The sequence below is a fragment of the Lynx canadensis genome, chromosome C2, assembly GCF_007474595.2.
Source record: "Lynx canadensis isolate LIC74 chromosome C2, mLynCan4.pri.v2, whole genome shotgun sequence".
Classification (NCBI taxonomy): domain Eukaryota; kingdom Metazoa; phylum Chordata; class Mammalia; order Carnivora; family Felidae; genus Lynx; species Lynx canadensis.
In genome coordinates, this window is record NC_044311.2 from 9,075,149 (window position 1) to 9,097,918 (window position 22,770).

Below are 22,770 nucleotides of genomic sequence, written 5' to 3' on the forward strand. Positions count from 1 at the left end.
CCACCATGACCACGACCAGAAAAATGCACATCACAGCGAGCAACCTCACTCATAGAGCACTGCCCACCCGTGCACTCGATGCAGTGAGTGCTTTACCTCTCACTTACCATGGTGAGTGACTACCATGGTGGTCATGACTAAGGTGAGGTAGGAATGAGTAACCTTGTTCTAAAGAGAAGAAAACTAACACTGAACTTTATCCAAGGTAACACAGCTCATTAGTTTCCAAGTTCATGATGTGAACTGCTCTAAGATACTATAATACACAGAGGGAAAAGCTACTCTGGATAAGAAAACCAATTACATTCTGAAAGAAGAGTGACAAGTAGAATGAGGGCAGAAACCCCGAGGCACACCATCATTTCAAGATCTGGCAGGAAGGAAACATCTCAGTGGTGTCCATCTTCAAAGAATGTAGGAAGCAAGGAGATCAATGGGGTGGAATGGAAGAGAGTCAAAAAGAACAGTTTAATACCCTGCTCAACCCCTCCTAGATGTTCAGATCTTAGGGTCAGTCCCAGTTTCCAAAAATTATACTGTATTATACTCAATAACTCCCCACACTCATTTCAGGAAGCTGTTTCTTTTTTTTTTTTAATTAAATTTAATTTAAATTTTAGTTAGTTAACATACAGCGCAATGTTGGTTTCAGGAGTAGAATTCAGTGATTCATCACTTACATACAACACCCAGTGCTCATCACAAGTGTCCCTCTTAATGCTCAACACCCATCTAGCCCATCTCCCACCCATCTCCCTCCATCAACCCTGTTTGTTCTCTATCATTAAAAGTCTCTTGTGGTTTGTTTCCCTTTCTCCTTTTCTTCCCTCTTCCCGTATGTTCACCTGTTTTGTTACTTAAATTTCTTAAATTCTTAAATTCCACATATGAGTGAAATCATATGGTATTTTTCTTTCTCTGATGGACTTATTTTGCTTAGCATAATACTTTCTACCTAACAAACAAACAGAGTAATGATCAACTTGAAGCCACTGAACCAAAGGCTACCTTGCTGACCTTGAAAACCACAAGAAAGGTTATGGATTGCCATTAATGTTAATGTTTTATTTATTTGAGAGAGAGACAGAGACAGAGAAAGCGTGCAAACAGGGAAGGGGCAGAGAGAGAGGGAGACAGAGAATCCCAAGCAGGCTCTGCACTGTCAACACACAGCCCGATGCAGGGCTCCAACCCATGAACCATGAGACCATGACCTGAACCTAAATCAAGAGTCCGATGCTCAATCAAATGAGCCCCCCCAGGTGTCCCAACATTAATGTTTAATAAGAACCACCAGCCTATATGAGTATGTGTGTTAAACAAATAGGTGGTTTTTTTCCTGATTATAGAAAATAATTATTAAAAATCATATTAGAGCCACCTAAGTGGCTCAGTCGATTTAGTGTCCAACTCTTGATTTTGGCTCTGGCCATGATCCCAGGGTTGTGGGATTGAGCCCCTCCATCAGTCTCCGTGCTTAGCATGGATTAGATTCTCCTAAGATTCTCTCTTTCTCTCCCTCTTTCCCTCTCCTCCACTTGCAGACTAAAAAAAAAAAAAAAAAAAAAAAACAAAAACAAAAAACAAAAAACCAACGTATAAATAGTTTAAAAAATCGTATTAAGGGGCACCTGGATGGCTCGGTGATTAAGCATCCAACTCTTGGTTTCAGCTCATGATCTCATGGTTTGTGGGTTTGAGTTCCATGTCAGGTTCTACACTCACAGCACAGAGCCTGCTTGGGATTCTCCATTTCCCTCTCTCTCTGCCCCTTCCCCTCTCGTACTCTCTCTCTCTCAAAAATAAATAAAACAAACATTAAAAAAAAAAAAACTGGACTATCATAGGATCCAGCAATTCCACTTCTGGGTATTTATTCAAAGAAAACAAAAACACTCATTTGAAGATACCTGCACCCTCATGTTCAACACAGCACTCTTTACAATAGCCAAGATACAAAAGCAGCACAAGTGTTCACTGAGATAAATGGATAAGGATGTGGTGTGTATACACACACACACACACACACACACACAGACATACGGTGGAATATTTAAAAGTTCAGCCATTAAAAAAAAAAAAAAAGATCTTGCCACTTCTGACAATATGGATGGACCTTGAGGGCATTATGGTAACTAAAATAAGTCAGACAAAGGTGATTTCTATATGATCTCACTTAAATTTAGAACCTAAACAAAACAAACAAAACACATAAAACCAAGCTCACGGACACAGAGAAAAGATTGGTGGTTGCCAGAGGTGAGGGTCGGGCAGGTATAGGAGAAATGTGTGAACTGTTTTGAGTTTTTTTATAGTTTAAATAAATTGAATATAAACAAACAAATGCAAAAAGAACAAGGTAGGGGGATCTACTCTACCAGTTAAAGTTGATTATGAAACTTCAATATAACATAGTATTGGTATTAGCTTAAAACCTCCTACAAATCAAATTGGAATAGACAGAAAAAAATCTTAATTTTACATAGCTATTTATATAAAATTATTTACGTGAAATATAGAAATAGAGGAGCATAAAATATAGTATTTTATTGAATGTTACCTTTGGGAAAAATAGAAAATTATATTACATTACAACGAAAATATTGCAATCGCAGTGCTATAAAAAAAAATCATTAATAAGGGGTGCCTGGAGAGCTCAGTCAGTTAAGCGTCCAACTCTGGATTGGCTCAGGTTATGATCTCATGGTTCATGAGTTCGAGCCTGGCATCGGGCTCTGCCCTGGCAGTGTGGAGCCTGATTGGGATTCTCTCTCTCTCTCCCCCTCTGTCCCTCCCCACCGCGCTCCTGCGCTCTCTTTCAAAGTAAATAAACTTAAAATACTCATTAGTAAGTTCTGATGTATTAGTTGCTTTTTTTTTTTCTATTCATATAAGGCATAGGATCAACCTCATCTGGAAAATAACAGCTACCATTTCTTGTGCATGTACTCCGTCCCTTGCAGTCACGCCTCATTCAATGCCTAAGGACACTTACAGAGGGAGACACTGAAACACAGGTTGGTGAAGCAATTTTCTCACAGCCACTCTCAAAGCCCATAATGGATCTGGCATTAGAACTGGCATCTGCCTAATTTAAGATCTATTACAGCAGAATAGAGGGTGGGAAGAAATGGTCAACTCATACCACATATACTGCGGCTCACTAAGAACATTTCCCCACATCGTTAAATACTCACTGAAGATATGAACTCTTGGACCTTCATAGTTTTCTAACCTACAATGTATTGAGCTCATCCTATATTGCTGGATCCTATAACAAGGATCCACTTTCTACTAGTATGCACTAGGGGTGGAAAAAAAAAACAAATATAGTGGTTAAGGGATCGCTTCAAAGGAGTTCAAATCTCACTCAATTTGTCCTAGCTCTGGGATCCTGGATAAGCACATCAACTCCAAGCTTTACTTTCTTTGTACGTTATATCACTGCCTACCGACCTCATTTCATGAGGGTGAGGAGTAAATGTGGTTGTGCACGTGAGGCATCCAGCCCTGTCTGGAACATAAAAAGCTCTTTGAACACAGATACTAGCTATCTTTATTTTCACTGTGGTTTTATTTTTTTTTTTTTTATTTTTTTTTTCCAACGTTTATTTATTTTTAAGACAGAGAGAGACAGAGCATGAACGGGGGAGGGGCAGAGAGAGAGGGAGACACAGAATCGGAAACAGGCTCCAGGCTCTGAGCCATCAGCCCAGAGCCTGACGCGGGGCTCGAACTCCCGGACCGCGAGATCGTGACCTGGCTGAAGTCAGACGCTCAACTGACTGCGCCACCCAGGCGCCCCCACTGTGGTTTTAAATAACGTATCAGTGGGCATTCTTATATATAAATATTTGTGCATATCTTTTACTCTTTTCTTAATATATATTCCTAGAAGTGGAATCAAAGGACATTTAAGGTTTAATACATATTGACAGTTTGCATGTCACAAAAGATGTACTAATTTATGAAAGCGTACATTTCACTAGACTCTCAACAAGTGCTATTAAAAAAGATTGAGGGCATCTGGGTGGCTCAGTCAGTTAAGTGTCCGACTCTTGATCTCAGCTTGAGTCATGATCTCACGATATGGCAGTTCGAGCCCTGCATCGGCACAGAGCCTGCTTGGGAATCTCTCTCCGCCCCTCCCCCACACCTCAAAAATAAACATTAAAAAAAAAACTCTACCAATATTATTTTTATTATCTTAATGGAATTGTCTTGAATACTAATTAGGGTTACCTTTTTTCATGTGTATTGTCAGGAATGCCCTCTTCATACCCTTTGTCCATTTTCCCCTTGGGCTACCTGACTTCAGAATTTCAAGATAACTAATGAAGTCTGTCCCTAAAAGCTGACCATGTTGTTTACTTTGTAAACAGTTGCATTAAGCTGGATTTATGACTCCAAGCAGACAGAAAAAAATGCACACGCAAAAAACTGGTACATTTTGAGGGTATGAGGTGTCTCAGAGGCATTTACCTCATTGAAAAGCCACAGTTAGTCTCCTTCACTGCCTGGGGGTTTTTTTTCCTACGTAACACTCTATGGCAAAGAATCCTAAGTGATAACACATGTTCGAGATGGCAATAAAACTGTGCCAAGAAAGTCACAGAACATTTGAAACTCAGACCACTGTTTAGTCTGGCAGCTCTCACACTCTTTAATTCCATCACAAAGGCCCCTTCTGTACAGCAAACACTGCAATATATTCTGACCAATAACTGTCATCACATAAAATCAAAAGACTTGATAAGGAGGAGGACTCGGGTGTTGAGACCCGAGAAACAAACTGGGAGTCTGTGCTTTATGCCTCATGTTACGTTCCATGCATCCGGGCTTCACGTCGTTCTCTGGAGTTGACAGTGACGGGGTCACAATATATTCACAGACAGCATGGCTTTATCAAGAGTAGATAAACAACAACAAAAATGAGCCTGTACTGCAAGTACTGTGTTATTTCTGAACTGGTAAATTACCTTAGTAAATCACCACAGCAGTGAAAACACTAAAACGGAACTCTGATGCGAATATCTGCCAAATGTTACCAAGGGATTGATTCCTTCAGACTTTAGAAGGTACAGGGATCCTACCAAGAGACTTTGTTTAGCTATTATTTCTACGCGGATGGTTTTTCTGGCTGTAAAAACCAAATAATAAGGGCTTGCAAATTAACCGTATGATTCATAAAGAGACCCAATAACCATATAAACACGCAATATAAGGGCGCCATAGAAATGCTTTATAGCAAGACGGCACTATCTTCCCCCTTTGCCACTGTGTTCAGTGCTGCACATTTTAACATCATCAGAAACAAAATAAATTTGTTGTACAAGTACAAAAGAGCCAGAAGGCATTAAGCGGTAAGTCAAAAATCAAAGAAGCCAATCAGGAAAGTTGGAAACTCCCACCAAGCAAAGACAAATAAGTATCTATCAGCCAAAATACACCTATCTGACATTAATATTCTAGTCCAAGGCAACTGGTTCAACTGTCGTCTCTACACATCCCTTAACGAACCAATCAAATAAAGATGTTAATCTGATGTGAAACAGACAAGTAATTTAAAGACTATGCCTTTTAAATCCTGAAGATAATGACGCCTATGATGGCTGGATGGAGAACTGGAAACCTGTTTATCACGGCAGAAAATAAAGCCGAATGCTTTGATGCCACACCCGATATGTACGTGAGAAGCCAAGTATTGCACTGAAGGGTACCAATGTTTAGACGGCTGATGGCCTTGAAGGCTTGCGAAGGACGGGTCTGCCCGGTGCCACCGTAACAGCCATCTACTCGTGGGCACTGCCTCTCCCACCCCGCACTATCATTCCTCCGGGCACACAGGCCACTTCAAGCTTTCACCTCCCCACTGAACAAGCTGCAAAAGCTCACTGTACACTCACACACACACACAACTGTTTACAAAAACCCCACAGAAAGCTTGCTCTCTACGTCTCAGTCATTTCTCTTAGAATTCCTACTCAATCGAAGAGCCTGCGGCGGAACCAAGCCCAAAGCTCTCCTGCTCAGGTTTGTAATCTCGCCCCGGAATTTACATCACGCTCTGACAGCCCAGGTTGGACCTCCTGCAGTCAAGTAACGATTTGAGTACCACGACTTTCACAGGGCTTCCGTGTCACCTCCACAATGACCCCAGAGTTTGCGGAACAGTCTCTGGCCCCGTCTAGAGGTCCAACGAGCCTAGGGCTGTTGACGGTGAGGAACTGAGGAGAAGATAATTAGGGATGTGTGGGCTGCCGGCACTGCCCACTCCTCCAGGGCTCGGCCAAGCTTCGCTAGGAAACACACGGACAGTCACAGCCCCAAAGTCTGGCCCCAGATGCGTAAGTCTGAGCAAATAATGAGCTGATGATAAAATATGGCCAAGGGCACAGTACAACTGAGCTCTAATGCACATGCTAGGTTAGTATGTAGCAAGCGACCTGGATGACACTCACTTTAAGCAGGAATCCAGGGACAATGTGTAGGAATGCCCCAATAACATATACAACCCTTAATGCGTAAAAAACACTGCCCCTGAAGCCTAGAAAACCAAGGCTACAACCCACCTCTCGAAGAAGGGTTCCAGAGAGGACTGAGATCCCCAAACAGGTGAGTCCCTCTGTCCTGAGAGGGCTAAAAATAAACAATAATTCCAAACACGCTTAAATAGTTTATTAAGGAAAATGTATAACACTTTTTTCCACAGGGAAAGTAATTATTACTCAATCGTTTTAAAGGCAAGAGTGAAGAGAGGAGCTCATAAAAATAATGGTCACCACAAAAAAATTTTTCAGTGGCACAGTCCCATTTTTGCTGTCTATCTTAAAGTAGGCAACCAAGGATAGTAACAGAAAACAGCCCCAAATAGAAATATGTAAACAAGTCTTCAGTACGATGTTAGTATTGTTTTCAGAAATATTCTCCAAATGGGAACATATAACATAGTTTCCAGTTATCCAAATAGAGATCCAATTCCTTGACCTCATCGCTTCCAAACACTTTTCTTATCCTGCCCTCACACACCCGGTTTCTACAGGTTTAGGAGACTACTGACGGAAAACACCTCAAAAGTCTCACTCGCAAGCCTCCCAAAAGCAGAAAGCCACTTGCTAACTCCCCCGCTCAATGACCCCTCCAGGCTTGCAGGGGTTCCATTACTTTTCCCTTCGCAAATACTGCAGGGGACACCCCCTAGGGGCAAGGATGTCTGTGGAGCAATCCACTACTTACCCTCTTGCTTCATCGTTTTTACCCTTCTCCAGAGATCAAGAGTCAGGCCAACTTCTCCAGGAAAGGGACTGAAGGGAAGTACTTGTGGCTCTGCAGGCCACGTGGGCTCTTTCAAAACTACTCAGCTGTGCCACCGTAACGCAGAAGCAGCCACAGACAATAAACAAGGCCCAGTGGCTGTGTTCTGATATTATATTTACAAAAGCAGGTGGGCTGGATTTGGCCCATAAACCGTAGTTAACCAGCCTCTGCACTAGATCATTCTCGTCCACACAGGAATGTCTCTAAAAGATGGCTCATCTTAAAAAGAGTAAGTTCCTTAAAAACAAGAAGTTCCTGTGACCCCATCTCCTTCCAGCTCCCCATTTTTCAGCTCCCCTTAATAGCAAAACTCTCTCTAGAACTACTGAGGCTCCCCGTCTCGCCTTCATCATCCCCTCCTCGAGGAACTCCACCAGGCTTTTGCCCCACATGCCACTGAAAATGACCCCCGAGGAAGCTACTCCTGTTGCCTCTATAATGGTCCCTTCTCCATCCTCATCTGACTGACACTCTCGGGAGCATGTGACACTGGGGAGTTTTCCCTTCCTCTGAAAGTCTCTGGAAATCCGAGGCCTGTTTCTCTACTGATGAAGGTAGCATTAACACAGTCAGGCACCTCCCTTCCCTGGGAACGGAAGCTCTGAGCACCGTCTCGAAAACAGCGGGCCCCACCCCATCACCCCCATTCTCTAACCCTGCTTTCTGCTCTTTATGCCATTTGTATCACTAGCTGAAATTATGATTTTTTTTTTTTATCGATCTCCTTATCATCTGTGATCCCCATGGAATCATCAGCTTCATGAAAACTAGGACCGTGTCTGTTCTACCTCAGTGAACACAACTATTTGTGAGATGACTCAAGGAATCAATGAATATTAAATTTCATGCAGAAAGAAAAATATCAAAGCTTACTCTGCCCTGAAATTCCCTAATTTTATGATGGAAATAAACTGCAAAACGTTAGGGTCACCTGGGTGATTCAGCTGGTAGAGCATCCGACTCTTGGTTTCAGCTCAGGTCATGATCTCACACTTTGAGGGATCGAGCCCTGTGTCAGGCTTCATGCTGACAGTACTCAGCCTGCTTGGGATCTTCTCTCTCCCTCCCTCCCTCCCTCTCTCTGTCCCTCCTCTGCTCATGCTCTCGCTCTCTCAAAATAAATAAACTTAAAAAAAAAAAAAAACCTGCAAAACTTCAAGAGATTCTGTGGAGAACCAAAAAAGAAGCAAATGGATTTTCCTGTGGGTAAGTAAGGAAACATTTCAAGGAAAAATGTTAGGTGTTGTTTTGTTAAAGACGATGAGATCTCTGAACATCTATTTAAATCCAGAAGGGAGGAACTGTGAATTATCATTGATTGTAGCCCCCAAAATACCAGGGGCCGCCGTGACTAAACACTTCAACTTCTGACACGACATGCAGTGAGTGGCTCAATTCTGGGTGCCATGTGGCCAGAGACATCAGCACGTGGGACTCTCAGCCAGGCGCTGCCTGCGTCTCCATAAGGAAAGCTGTCACTGAGCCCGTGCAAGTCGGACAGGAAAACTGGAATGAAGAAGTCTCCAGCATACGGGCTGCTGGGAGAATATTCAAAAGACCAAGCTGTTTCTAACAAAAGAGCTGAACTGTCCCAGTGGACCCAACTGAACCTCATACAATAAGGATAAGCAATGAAATATTTACCAACTCGCCATGAACTCAGGAAAAAGCTCTGTGGTCGTAAGCAAGATAATGGAAGAAAATAAGCAGAAGTACATACTTCCACCTGTAGCAGACAAAAATCACTCAAGAGTTTCTTTATTTCTGAAAACATAACGTCCAAACAGATTTTGACTACAGTTGATTTTCCTCACACATCACTAAGGAAAAGAGAATGCCTTGGATAAGTTCCTAAGGTTTTAGGTTGGTGTTCTTCCCTAATTCTATCAGAAACAGAATGCTGGGGTGGGACGAGAGAAGTAATTTCATGGTGACTCCATGCGTGCTAACAAAGACTTAACATTTTGTACAGGGGATACGGTGATGACTTATAGCATGATTCACATAATAAGGAGGGGTTTCAACCCAGTCAGTATGGTTTAAGTCATCAGCACAGGAGGGTTCCAAACCTCAGAGAATGAGGAAAGGAAGAGGTTCAACGGAACCAGGAACCAGGATCATATTATTAACCAGAATTGTGCCAGTATATTACCGCCACGGTAATAAAAATCAGAGGTGTACCGGAACCTAGTGACCGCGGCAGAGGGAAACAAAGCAGAATGATGCATTTGTGATTAACAGACCCACATGACAGTGAGGGGGACTGTGTTGAGCAGCTGGACCGCTCTTGTAAGTAAACGTGATACGGTGAAACTGAACACGGTAGGACTCCAAAGCCCACTGTGATGTCCGCTTGAGGCTGCTCTTAAAAGTGGCTCTTGGGGGGCGCCTGGGTGGCGCAGTCGGTTAAGTGTCCGACTTCAGCCAGGTCACGATCTTGCGGTCCGTGAGTTCGAGCCCCGCGTCGGGCTCTGGGCTGATGGCTCAGAGCCTGGAGCCTGTTTCTGATTCTGTGTCTCCCTCTCTCTGCCCCTCCCCCGTTCATGCTCTGTCTCTCTCTGTCTCTCAAAAATGAATAGACGTTAAAAATTAAAAAAAAAAAAAAGAAAGAAAAAAAAAAAGTGGCTCTGCTGGGGAGTACAGACAGCAATGGCCCAGGAAGTCTGATCCAAAACCTGATCTTCTTCAAACTGTCTTGGGGTTTGGGGCATACAAATTCCCTCTGGGACCTCATTTCCCCCACGTGTAAAATGGGGATATTAGCCCAGTGCACTAATCATGTCTTTTATTCTGTATTTTTGTTTCTTTAACATCTTGAGGCCTTGCTAACTCCAGAGGGAATGCCTCTCCCAGGGCCAACTACTTCTCAGAGACAGCAAACAAGAGAGCTTGCCTTTCCGCTGTCTTTGAACTTGCCCTTCCTATGCAAACCAGCCAATCCAGAGCCAAACAGCACTAACCACCTCCTTTAAGGCTCTCTTCCACTCCGGGCCTATACTCCCAGGTACTGGACCAGAGCTGGGCTCCATTCACTCCAGGGCCAGGTACCTGATGACAAGAGGTAGCCCCTACACCCCTAAGGCCTGGTGAAATTATTCAAACTAGTCAATCCTAAACCTGCTCAGCCCTTCCTTCATTTGTAAACTATAAGAAGGGCTCTTTGTCCCCATTTTCTTCTAACTTCCTCTGCCCCTTGACTGACCCTGTTGCATCCAAAGGTGACCACCCTCAGCGTGGCGTGCCCCCACCTTTGGATCTATGACGATAACAAGCTATCTTTTCAAGGGCAGTTTTCTCCTAATCTGTGGACCTCACCACACCTGAATAAGAAAAATACACATATACATTTTAAGACACCCAGATCATCTCCAAATTCCCATAACATCCCTGAAATTCTAGTATTTCTATATTCATTTGAATAAAGACCCTCCCCCCAAAAAAGCTTATTCCTTTAGATCAGGCGTCAGGAAATATTGTGTGAAAAGGGCTAGGAAGTTAAGTATCCAAGGCTTTGCCCGACACCAGGTCTCCGTCTCATACGCACCTGTGTTTGTATGTAAGTTTCACAAATCTTTACAAACATCAACACCACTCTCACCTCACAGGCCACGCAAAAACAGGCTGCAAGCTGACCGGCGCTGTGGACCACACTTGGCCAATCTCTGCGTGAGGTGACAAGGGTAAGTCAACAGACCTAAGGACATCTTGTGAAACACAAAAGGCTGTATTGAAACCCCCTCAGATTGAACCCGGCTCTGCAATACACAACGGTGGGGGGGGGGGGAGGTCGCTATTTGCAAAAGTGTACAATAAACTCCAACTGGCTTCCTTCAATGTAAATGTCACACCAAAAAAGTAAACTGAAACCACCCACTTTCGATTGCAAGGTGCTATTCTACTATCAATTTTCAAAGACCGTTAACAACCACTAGCAGGTGGAAGAAAAAGCACTTTCCCGGAAAATATAAAATGCCAAACTTTCTAAGCGCAGAACAAAATTTTATGCTTGCAACTGTTAAAAGGATAATCTCAGTGGAAGTACACAAAATACCCCATCAAAGTTGATCACTGGGACAAATTTAATTTCCGAATTCTTTTCAACTCATATTTAAGTACCAGTAACATGCACGCTGAACGAGTGTGCGACACAATAATCCCAAATCAAGGCAGAGAGAATGGAAAACAAAAAAATAAAGCTCTTGATTCAAGAAACCGATGAAAGGAGCAAACTCAAAGTCACTCGGTATTTTATTTTAAATCTTCTGCGCTTGCTTTAACCCCTGAAATGACTGTACTTTAGTAAGAAGTGTTGATATGTCCTCAAGTTGAACAAGTGGATGGGAACACTAGAACAGGGGCTATGTCCACAAAAGAGGCAAGGGACCATGAAAATGGACGCTCAAAGGCTCAGAGCCTGTTGGAGAAACCCCGGGTTTTATTCTGTGGGTGCTAGTAAAGAATAAATGGGAAAGCCACAGAAGAGTGACCCTAGGATGGAAATGGGAGCCACACAGACTTAGAGATTGACTTACTTCTCACGGTCAGGCTTTCTGACATCCATAGGCAACCCGAGAAGCAGGAAATTATTTCTGGGGAAATCAATTCATTCTAAGGTTAACAATAAAGTTTCACTGTATTACATCGTTATTTCACTTGCTGATATTTCATGAGAGAAAATATTTAGCTGTGTAAATTCAGCTATTTGGTGGGGCAACAAACACCCAACTGGCTTATTTTAACAACATGGAAACTTCTCAAACATCCCTGACACTTCTGATGATTCGGGCTTTCAGTTTTACCAGGCTATAAAATTTAAATGATGATGTATCAGAATATGGCAAAAACAAATGTCATTGAGAAGATAAATTAGGGGCTCCTGGGTGTCTCAGTCAGTAAAGTGTTCAACTCTAGAATTTGGTTCAGGTCATGATCTCACGGTTTGTGGGCTGAAGCCTCACATCAGCCTCTGTGCTGACAAGGAACCCACTTGGGATTCTCTCTCTCCCTCCCTCTCTGCTCCTCCTTTATATATATAATTTTTATATATATAAAATTTATATATATATATATATAATTTTTATATATATAAAAATTAAAAGGCAAATACATATGGATATGGAAGCCATCTAGTACCAGGGGACATCCTCTGTGGCTTTGGCAGTTCTGTTATGCAATGTCAAACAAATAAGACTGCCCCAGTCAGTCTCTCTTACCAAAAAACTCTTTTTCTTCCTATTCTTTGTAGGGTGTTGGAGCTCTGGTTTCAATTGGTGTCACCAAACATTTCACTCTACTATCAAAGGGGATTCTTTTCTTTAGGAGTACTTCCTTCGCTATACCTACCTCTAATCATATGAAAAGGAGGAGGAGTAAGGAGAAAGAGGGGGAGGGAGAAGAAAAGAGGCAACTCTTAACACAGCATTTTCTGTGGACCAGATGCTAATATTACCCCTATTTTCCAGATGAGGGAACTTAGGAACAAACAGGTTAAGAAATTTGGCCAAAATCATACAACTACTTGGGTTAAATTCCTTTTTTTGTTTTTAATGTTTGTTTATTTTTGAGAAGAGAGAGACACAGCATGAGCAGGGGAGGAGAAGGAGACACAGAATCTGAAACAGGCTCCAGGCTCTGAGCTGTCAGTACAGAGCCCAGATGCAGGGCTTGAACTCACAGACCGTGAGCCAAAGTCGGATGCTTAACCGACTGAGCCACCCAGGCGCCCCAACTTGGGTTAAATTCTTTTAGAAGCTCCCATAACCTTCTAGACATGACCGTACCTTTGAAATCATTACACTGTTTTATAAAAGCCTACTGATAAATGGCTCCTCCACTAAATCCTTAGCACCTTGAAGGTGAGAACTTTACCTCTTATCTTTGCATCATTCAATAATTGCCGATTCAATTTTTGATGAACGAACGAATGAACAAATGAACCAAAAACCAGTGAGGGAAGTCCCCTGAAGCTCAATGACTGTAAAGGCAGAAGTATTTTTCACTGAAGGCTATAATGTGGATTTACTGTGAATTTCATTTAAGAGATCACAAAATTTCCATTCTTCTAAAGGCATTTTTGTGAATCGTGCCATAAAAGAAACAGCTCTAACATTTTTTGAGCTAACTAAAATGACAGTTCTTAGATACAGAGCATAAACAACTTTTTGCAATTCAGGATAAGAGCTCAATATTGCTCCAAAAGAACTCAAGAAGTTAAAATTCAATTTGTTTGCTAAGGAAGATTTGCTGCAAGCTAATTAGCTCTTAATGGAAACAAGCTCCTGGGGTATAGCTCTCCCTGAGAGCAATGGTTTGGGGCAACCTACCATAACATTAAGGAGAGAGAAAAGGGCAGAGCTCAGGGGAGTTAACATATTCCTTCTGATAGCAAAATGGGACCAACATGGTAAACAATTTACCTTTCTCCTATAAACCCAGGAACAAACTAGATTTATAGGCCAGTGGTATTAAAAACAAAACAAAACAAAAAAGTCAGGGTCAGGTACAGCGCAGCTTTGATCGTGCTCTTGTCCCTTATTTGAAGGAACAATAAATTCTCAATTGTACTCTGACTAAGCCTTTGAAGACCTCTTTATCCACTAAAAATCCTACAAAATAAGAATAAACACAATAAAAGAATGTTGCGCTTGACATAGGATGAGTTAATGTTCCAATAGTTATTATTTGGAACTCCCAACTCTTAATACAGTTGACCCTTGAACAATACGGGTTTGAACCGCATGGGTCTGCTTATATATATTCTCACACACACACACACACACACACACACACACACACACACACACACACACACAGTAGGGTACTATAATTGTAGTTTCTTTTTATGATTTTCTTAACATTTCCTTTTCTCTAGCTTACTTTTTGTGTGTATATAACACATGTAACATATAAAATATGTGTTCATCGACTATTTATGTTCTAAGGCCTCAGGTCAATACTAGGCTATGAGTACTTAAGTTTGGGGGGGAGTCAAAGTTATACAAAGTTCTGACTGTGCCCCTAACCCCGGCATCATTCAAGGGTTGATTGTATATACAAGCTAAACTGACAATATTTCAAAGAACATGGTGTAGATGGATCCAATAAATAAGTTAAATTTACAATAAATGGCTTGTGTTTATTTTATATTACTAGAAATCTATCTGCACATAAAAATTAAGGCATTCTGGAGGCACCTGGGTGGCTCAGTCAATTAAGTGTCCAACTTCAGCTCAGGTCATGATCTCACGGTTTGTGAATTCGAGCCCAGTGTCAGGCTCTGTGCTGACAGCTCAGAGCCTGGAGCGGCTTCGGATTCTGTGTCTCCCTCTCTTTCTTCTCCTCCCTCCCTCACACTCTGTCTCTCTCTGTCTCTCAAAAATAAATACTAAAAAAAATTTTTTTTTTAATTAAGGCATTCTGGGGGCACCTGGGTGGCTCAGTCAGTTGAGTGTCTGACTTCAGCTCAGGTCATGATCTCATGGTTTGTGAGTTCAAGCCCGGCATTGGGCTCACTGCTGTCAGCTCAGAGCCCGCTTCGGATCCTCTGGCCCTCTCTTATTCTGCCCCACCCCTGCTTGCACTTTCTCTCAAAAAATGAATAAACAGCCATTAAAAAAATTAAGATATTCTACTCTTGATATGCAGTTATAATCAGCATTTTCCCTAAAAGTCGCTGCTAGCAAGTGACTGGGGACGATCTCCTAGATTAAAGAGCTACCATTTCTGACACTGGCCAAAGTTAAGGAAGGGTGACACTCTTTTCAAGGTTACGCCTAACTTTGTTTTACTCACAGTAAGCAACTAAACATAAAACATTCACAAAAAGAGCTTATACCACAAACAAAATCAAATAAAAATCAGCAACAAATATATGATCTGATCACAATGCAGTAAAACTAGAAATTAATAACAAAGAGGCGATATTCACCTACCACAATGGCAAAGGTCAAACACATATATACACTAACGTGGTAAAGGTCTGGCAAAAGTAGACATTCTCTTACGCTGCTGGTGGAGCGAAAACTGGCCAGCCCAGATTGGGGGCAATCTGGCACAACTTTTCAAACTACAAAGGCTTAGCCCAGTACTTCCCAAGCCTGTCTGCACATTCACTTGTGGAGAATCAACAGTTACTGATGTCTGCGACCAGCCCTACAGATTTTGATCCAGTTGCCCTGGGTATGGCCAGGCTTTAGATTTTTTTCAAAGATTCCCCAGATGACACGAATGCACAGACAAGTTTCGGCACTGCTGGCTGTGGACGCTTCCATGAAGTAATTCCACTCTTCGTGATTTATCCTACGTGTATGTATTCACACATGTGATGAACAGCCTATGTCATTAGTTGTAGCTTTGTTTTATAACACCAAAAGATTAAAAAAACATAAACGTCACCAAAAGGGAATTTGTAAATAAATATGGAGTATTCATAAAATGCAATACTTACGTATCTGCTAAAAACAAGTACAGACGGTATGTGACTTATATCCCAATAAAGCTGTTGTATTTATTTTCAAAAAGGAGTGCAGAATGGTGCATACAGCGTACAACCATCTATGTGAAAAACTACACACACACACACACACACACACACACACACACACACTGAGAAGAGTGGCTTTCTCCTTGGGTGAAAATACGCTTTTTTCTGTATACTCTTTCAAATACTTAAATTTGCAGTGTGTTATGTATTAACTCTAAAAAATAAATTTTAAAAATGAAAATGAAAATATGAAAGCAATCTGGTCATATCATTCTGCAAGCACACAGAATTTGTATACAGTAATATTCAAAGGGGCATGAGAGGGCATTTTGGAGCGATGGAAATACTCTATCTTGATGGAGGTGGTGACTGCACAATTTCACATGTTTCTCAAAATTCAGAAAAACTGTATACCTAAAATGAGTGAGATGTATCCCATGTAAATTGTCCCTCAGTAAACGTGTCTCAAAAAAGTTTTTTTCTTAAGCTTATATGGCAACCTGGGCGCCTGGGTGGCTCAGTCGATTAAGCGTCCCACTTCTGCTCAGGTCATGATCTCACGGTTCATGAGTTCGAGCCCCATGTCGGACTCTGTGCTAACAGCTCAGAGCCTGGAACCTGCTTCGGATTCTGTGTCTCCCTCTCTCTCTCTCTGCCCCTCCCCTGCTTATATTCGGTCGGTCTCTCTCTCTCTCTTTCTCTCTCTCAAAAATAAATAAACATTTTAAAGAATTTTAAAAAAAAAGCTTATATGACAATCAAACCTCTAGAACAATGCCAGTAGCAATGCAAATCAATACAACAAACTGGGAAACTGCTCAGCAGTATCTACTCGACCTGGGCGAGCACAAGCTCTGTGAGTCAGTGTTTCCACTCCAGCACGGGGGCTCAGTGGAGACACGTGTATGGATTCACCAAGGAGCATGCGAAGGAAAACTCATTGGCCGCACTCTTCATGACAGCCAAAAAAAAAAAAAAAAAAAAAAAAGGCAAGCTGTTCAAAGTCAAATGGATTAGCAGGCTCTGCTGTATCTGTGCAAATGGAAAGCCAGGCAGGAGGTGATTCGGTCTGAGGAGTGTCATTGCCAAGACCCAACTGATGGCAAACAGAATGAGCAAAAAACCCCACGAAAGCCCCTAACTATAATGAGAGATACCAACCTCACTCATGAGTAATGCAAACTAAAATCACACTGAAATAATCTATCTCATCAGGCCGGACCAATTCCAAAGCTTAGCAACAAATTCCGAGGCAAAGCTACAGGGAAACAGGCATCCTCAAACACGTCCCCGGGAGATGCAAAATGGGAAAATCCCCACGGAGGATAATGCGGCCGTGTTTTTAAAAAAAAAAAAAGCTTTCAAATGGACTTATCCTTTGAAACCTAAATACCACTTCTAGGAATTTACCCCATAAGGTGTACAAGCATACGTACAAAATGATATATAGATTATTGTTTGCAGTATCGCAAGATTAGAACTCAAGTCCATCCATCAGACACTAATTAGATTTTATATCCATACAACGGAAGATTCTATAACTGTAAAACTTAACAGAGAAACTCTCTATATATTGCTATAGAAACAAATATTGGGGATATACTATTAGGTGAAAAAAAGAAGGGGCAGAAGACCATATATCATATGCTACTTGTGTGTAAAAGAGAGAAATGAGAAAATACCTATTCACATTAGCTTAAAATAAATAAAAGTAGTTACCCATCTGTGATAAAAGAGAGGTGAGGAAAAAGCAGAATGGACAGAGGAAGGAACACGACTTCTCAGTATCTATCTCTGGATATATATATATATATTTTTTAAGTTTATTTATTTATTTTGAGAGAGAGAGAGAAAGAACACACGGGGGAGGGGCAGGTAGGTCAGACAGAATCCCAAGCAGGCCCCCCATTGCCAGCACAGAACCTAATGTGCCACCCAGGCACCCCTACACTTTTTTAAAACTCCAGTTAGGGAAATAAAAACAAACTCTGAAGTCTAATTACATATTACTTTTCCTTTCCGATCCTTTCCGTCAAGATGTGTGAGTAGACTTTGCCAACTGCACACAGATTGTTAAAGTCTGTGGGCGTGGGGCCTCCCTTTAAAGGGGTGGGGTGGGGAGAGGGCAGGCGGATGGCAATAGGACTTTACTGCTTTCTCTTGACCTCTGGAGCCTCAGCCAAAACAGCCTACCTCTTCAGAAGAAAGGCAAACACACAATAGTGAATCCGGAAAGAGACCTTACATAGAGCAAAAGCGGTATTTAAATGGGTGCTGGAGGGTCATAAGTGCTCTCAGTTAACAAAATTATTTGGATATCTTTGTATTCAAACTTATCTTGCCCATTCAAACTGTTACACTGTATATTTTATGGCTATATGAGAATTCAAAGATTATTTTTCTCATTTTTCTTAAAGTTTTTTTTTTTAACATTTATTTATTTTTGAGAGAGAAAGAGAGAGACAGAGCATGAGTGGGGGAGGAACAGAGAGAGAGGGAGACACAGAATCTGAAGCAGATTCCAGACTCTGAGCTGTAAGCACAGAGCCCAACATGGGGCTCGAACCCACGAACTGCGAGATCATGACCTGAGCCGAAGACGGATGCTTAACCGACTGAGCCACCCAGGCGCCCCTATTTGTCTCATTTTAAAAATTATTTGCCTAGGTGGAAATCTTTGCATATATAGGAGTTTTTCTCTACAAGAGATACTTTGAAGGAGAACTGAAGGTTATGTACCTGTTACAATTTAAGTAAATAAGTATTAAGATGTTCAATGTTATCATTACACAATGTAAAATAATATCCCATTCTTATCCATTAGTTTGGCAAAGATATCACCAAGAGTATAAATAAATACTAATGTAAAAAGTCTCCCAATAATTTTGATACGTAAAAAAGCAAATTTTAGAAAAATACATACACGGTGATACTATCTATGATTTTCTTTAAATCAACAACCCGAAAGCAAAGCCATTTATTTCAGTATATGACTATTAGATCTAAATAGCCTGAAAAGATTCAGGACAGACATCACCAAAATAATACAAATTATTACCCCTGGCAGAGACCTGTGTATGGAAGTGTGGGAGGGAAATGAGGACGCCTAGGGACGTATTGATTTTACTGTTGGACTTTAATACACACACAATACACACAATATACACAGATCTTATTTGTGCAATGAAAGCAAAGAAAAACAGTTATAAAAATTAATCCACTGAAATCTGCTTGTAAACTTCAAAAAAAAGAATAAAGTGTCTTCCAAACGTAGTCATTTTTAAAATAAAAAGATTGTATATGGGTCATCTACTGAACTAGGTTCTTCCTCTCAGTGTGAGGAAACTCAGATGAACTGAATAGAGAGTTGGCAAGAAGAGGAATTGTCTGGAAAGCATGCCACGTGAAAGAGTCAGCATTAAAAAAGTAAACGCAATCTGCCCCAGCCAATCAAAACAGGGAATTAGGATACAGTATTAGCACCTGGTACCAAAGCTCCAGGAAAGAAATAACTGTCCGAAGTGTTATTTAACTTTTAGTACAGGTACACTCTTCTGTTAAATTTCTTCTGTAGGAAGAGAGAACAGTGCCTTTGAGTGATGAATCTGGAAGGCTCACTGGTCAGACTTTTAAAAGGCTGTAGAGACACAGGATTTACAACTGATAAGGATAAGTGCTCCCCAAATTTGTTTGCAACGTGGCACAGAGAGTACAGGGTGGTATTTATAGGTCACTCTCTGGAAATGAATGAGTTCGCTCACAGCAGAAGGAAGTGGGCCTGAAGTCTACATCAGCCTCAGCACCGCAAATGACCCAAAGACGCCTCGGCACCCCTGCGACTCCGTCGCGGCATACCTCTGTGCCTTGGCTCGCACACTAGAAACGTTTCCGTTCAGCCTCTCACTCTGAATGGATGGTCTACAGTCTTTCCTGTTCACTAGGAGCACTGCTGGTGGCTCGTCACTATTCACTACCTTCTGTGGTGGAACAAGAGACCAGACGAAATCCAGGTGGTTGGGGCTGTGTGACTCAGTTCCTTGTTAAAGACCAACCGGCGACTGTAGAAGTCAGTGCACCTGCAGACGGTGTCCAAACGCAAAGGTCCCCAGATGTCACCTAACAACCAAAACTAGCTTTCTTGACTGAAAGCAAGGAGGGCTTCCGCTTCACCCCTTGTATGTACCTGGGGGCTCTCCTATGCAAGACTGAAAGCAGTTGCCACTATCCTAGCAACTAGTTTTGTAAAATTTGCACCACATGTAGTATCTTCAACAGAGGCACTATTAGGAAGTGCTTAAGAGGGGCGCCTGGGTGGCTCAGTCGGTTAAGCGTCCGACTTCAGCTCAGGTCACGATCTCGGGGTCCGTGAGTTCGAGCCCCACATCGGGCTCTGGGCTGATGGCTCAGAGCCTGGAGCCTGCTTCCGATTCTGTGTCTCCCTCTCTCTCTGCCCCTGCCCTGTTCATGCTCTGTCTCTCTCTGTCTCAAAAATAAATAAACGTTAAAAAAAAAAATTTTTTTTAAAAGAAGTGCTTAAAAGAAGTATGCCAACTAAGCAAAATGGTAGAGTCCAAAACTACAGATTTAATAAACTGCTCAGTACAATAGGAGGCACCAATCGACATTTTTAAAAGTATATGTTAGTTTCTTTCTCGTTAAAGAATTTATCATTTTAAAGCACCATGAACTCCACAGTTGACTTTCCACAGAAAGTCCAATAAGGGGATAAAAATATGAGAACAGGACCCAAAACAGCATCAATGAGAGACACCACAAACCATCAAACGTGAGAAATGACCACTTCGGTTAACTCAAACGTTAGCCTTTCAGAATCTCATCATCTGTGACATTGTTAGAACACACAAAATCCATTTTAAATCTGGGGTTACAGTACCTGGTGAAGGTTGCGTTGTGTTCAGTCAGGGCCACGAGCAGTTTCAGAGCATAAGCTGGTACTGGGTCAGGCTCTGCGAGGATGTGCTCATACCTGAGATGATAAAGTGATGAAAAAAATACTCAGTGGTTTTCTTCACTTAACCTTCCCTCTGGACAACGGAAGCAATAAACCATAAGGTGCCAACATCTGGGGAAAAAAGAAGCCAATGTGTGAGCTGAAGGACCGGCACAGGGCACTTAACTTCATGAACCTTCAAACAGCTTCACTTGCCAGTGGTGATGAGGGCACCCACCCGCCGCACAGAGGTCCGTTTTGGGGACGCTGCAATGAGACGACCCGTGTAAAAGGATCGGCGTGAGGCTACACACAGAGTAAGAGTCTGATAAACATCAGGCACCTGTGGCAGGGACCCCAAGACCACCCTCAAGTGCAGAGATTTGCTCACGGTGGAGTCATGGTGGACATTCATTCAGTAGAGCTTTGTGGCCAGGGCACGCAGATGAGTCATCAGGGAGAAGGACGCAGGAGGAGCCAGGAGGATTCTGTGCACAGGCTTCCTTATGCTATCTCCTTCAGTAAGAGGTCAGAGACAGCACAGTCTTCCCTCCGGCAATAAAAACGTGGCACACGTGTGTGGTCTTTCTGCCCATCAGAGACTCAAGTGACCCAGGTTTTTACTGGGCGCTGGACGCTTACGCAACCTCTAACAAGTATCAAAATCCATCCCAGGAGGAAAGCTGGCGTTCGGCATAAAGCATGCTGGCTGCACAATGGCCTGGCCACCCTGAACTCCCCCCATCAGTTAAACGGTGACTGGCAACACTCGGAGAGCCAAGTTCGAAGATGCCAGCCAGCCGAGGGCCGGCCTTTCTAAGGACAGCAGTCTCAGACCTGCCGTGTTAACTCGTTTCTGCACAGCACTTTTCTCATTACCACTTGAACATGTGAAATGTAAATGATTGCCAGAGAGAATAAAACTCAAAAGATAAATAAACAGAAGGCCTTTATTAAAAATTCCCACAACGCAGCTCAGACTTTGCTCCCATGTTCTTTGTCAGGCACAGGCTGGTTAACATACTGTGTCCTCCCCTTTTCAGGCTCAGCTATTTGGTATATGGCACCATGTAGGTGCTCCCTAAATAAGTGGCAGGTGAAGGGATGGACAGTTGGATAAATGGATGGACACATGGACAGATGAACAAACCAACCAATCAACTTTATGAGCCAACTCTCTGGAACAACCAACAACTAAAAGGGAGTTAAAACCCCTCCCCAAACCCAAAATGTATATTTAAAAGTCCATGACATGAAGCGGATGCTTTTCATCTAGAGAATAAGGCCCCAGGCTCTTATCAGAGCCTATTTACTCTCATTTTGGAAATCATTATATAACAAGCTTAATTATGCAGACTCTAATCCCACAGCCATTAAAATAGGAGCCAAGTAAAGGGAGGAGAGGGACTATTACAGAAAGAACTGGGACTTGAAGGCATAGGAAACACACAAAAAAGCTAATCCGAGAACTCCAAACAGAGAGAAGTCTGGGGAGCATTTAACGTACAAGAAACAGCTGCTCGTACCTCGATGGGACCACAGGGCCCATTATACACCATCATGTTCAAAACGGGGGTAGTGAGTCAAGAAAATGTTAAATTGGGTAGAGTGCTCTGTTTAAGGGGACAGGAAGTATCACCTTTCAGAATTTTAGCAGTTTCTTATAAAATATTTTTAAATTCTAGTAATTAAAAGTTTTGCCCGGGTATGTCAAAGATAAAAATCTAAATATCAATCATTCATAAGAAAATCATAAATGTTGATAAATCAAAGAAAAGGGGCGCCTGGGTGGCTCAGTCGGTTAAGCATTCAACTTCGGCCCAGGTCATGATCTCACAGTTCGTGGGTTCGAACCCCATGTTGGGCTCTGTGCTGACAGCTCAGAGCTTGGAGCCTGCTTCGGATTCTGTGTCTCCCTCTCTCTCTGTCCCTCCCCCACTCATGCTCTCTCTCCATCTCTCAAAAATGAATAAACGTTTAAAAAAAATTTTTTAATAAATCAAAGAAAACAACATGTCAA

The 22,770-nt window shown here is 42.1% G+C and overlaps 1 protein-coding gene across 1 annotated transcript in view; it reads right to left on the reverse strand.

Annotated features, from left to right (window-relative positions):
• Positions 1 to 22,770, reverse strand: part of ULK4 (unc-51 like kinase 4) — a 572,731-nt gene that overhangs the window by 316,287 nt on the left and 233,674 nt on the right. The window contains 1 exon segment of the mRNA XM_030328370.2: positions 20,694 to 20,786. Within this exon segment, the coding sequence (XP_030184230.1) occupies positions 20,694 to 20,786 (93 nt within the window).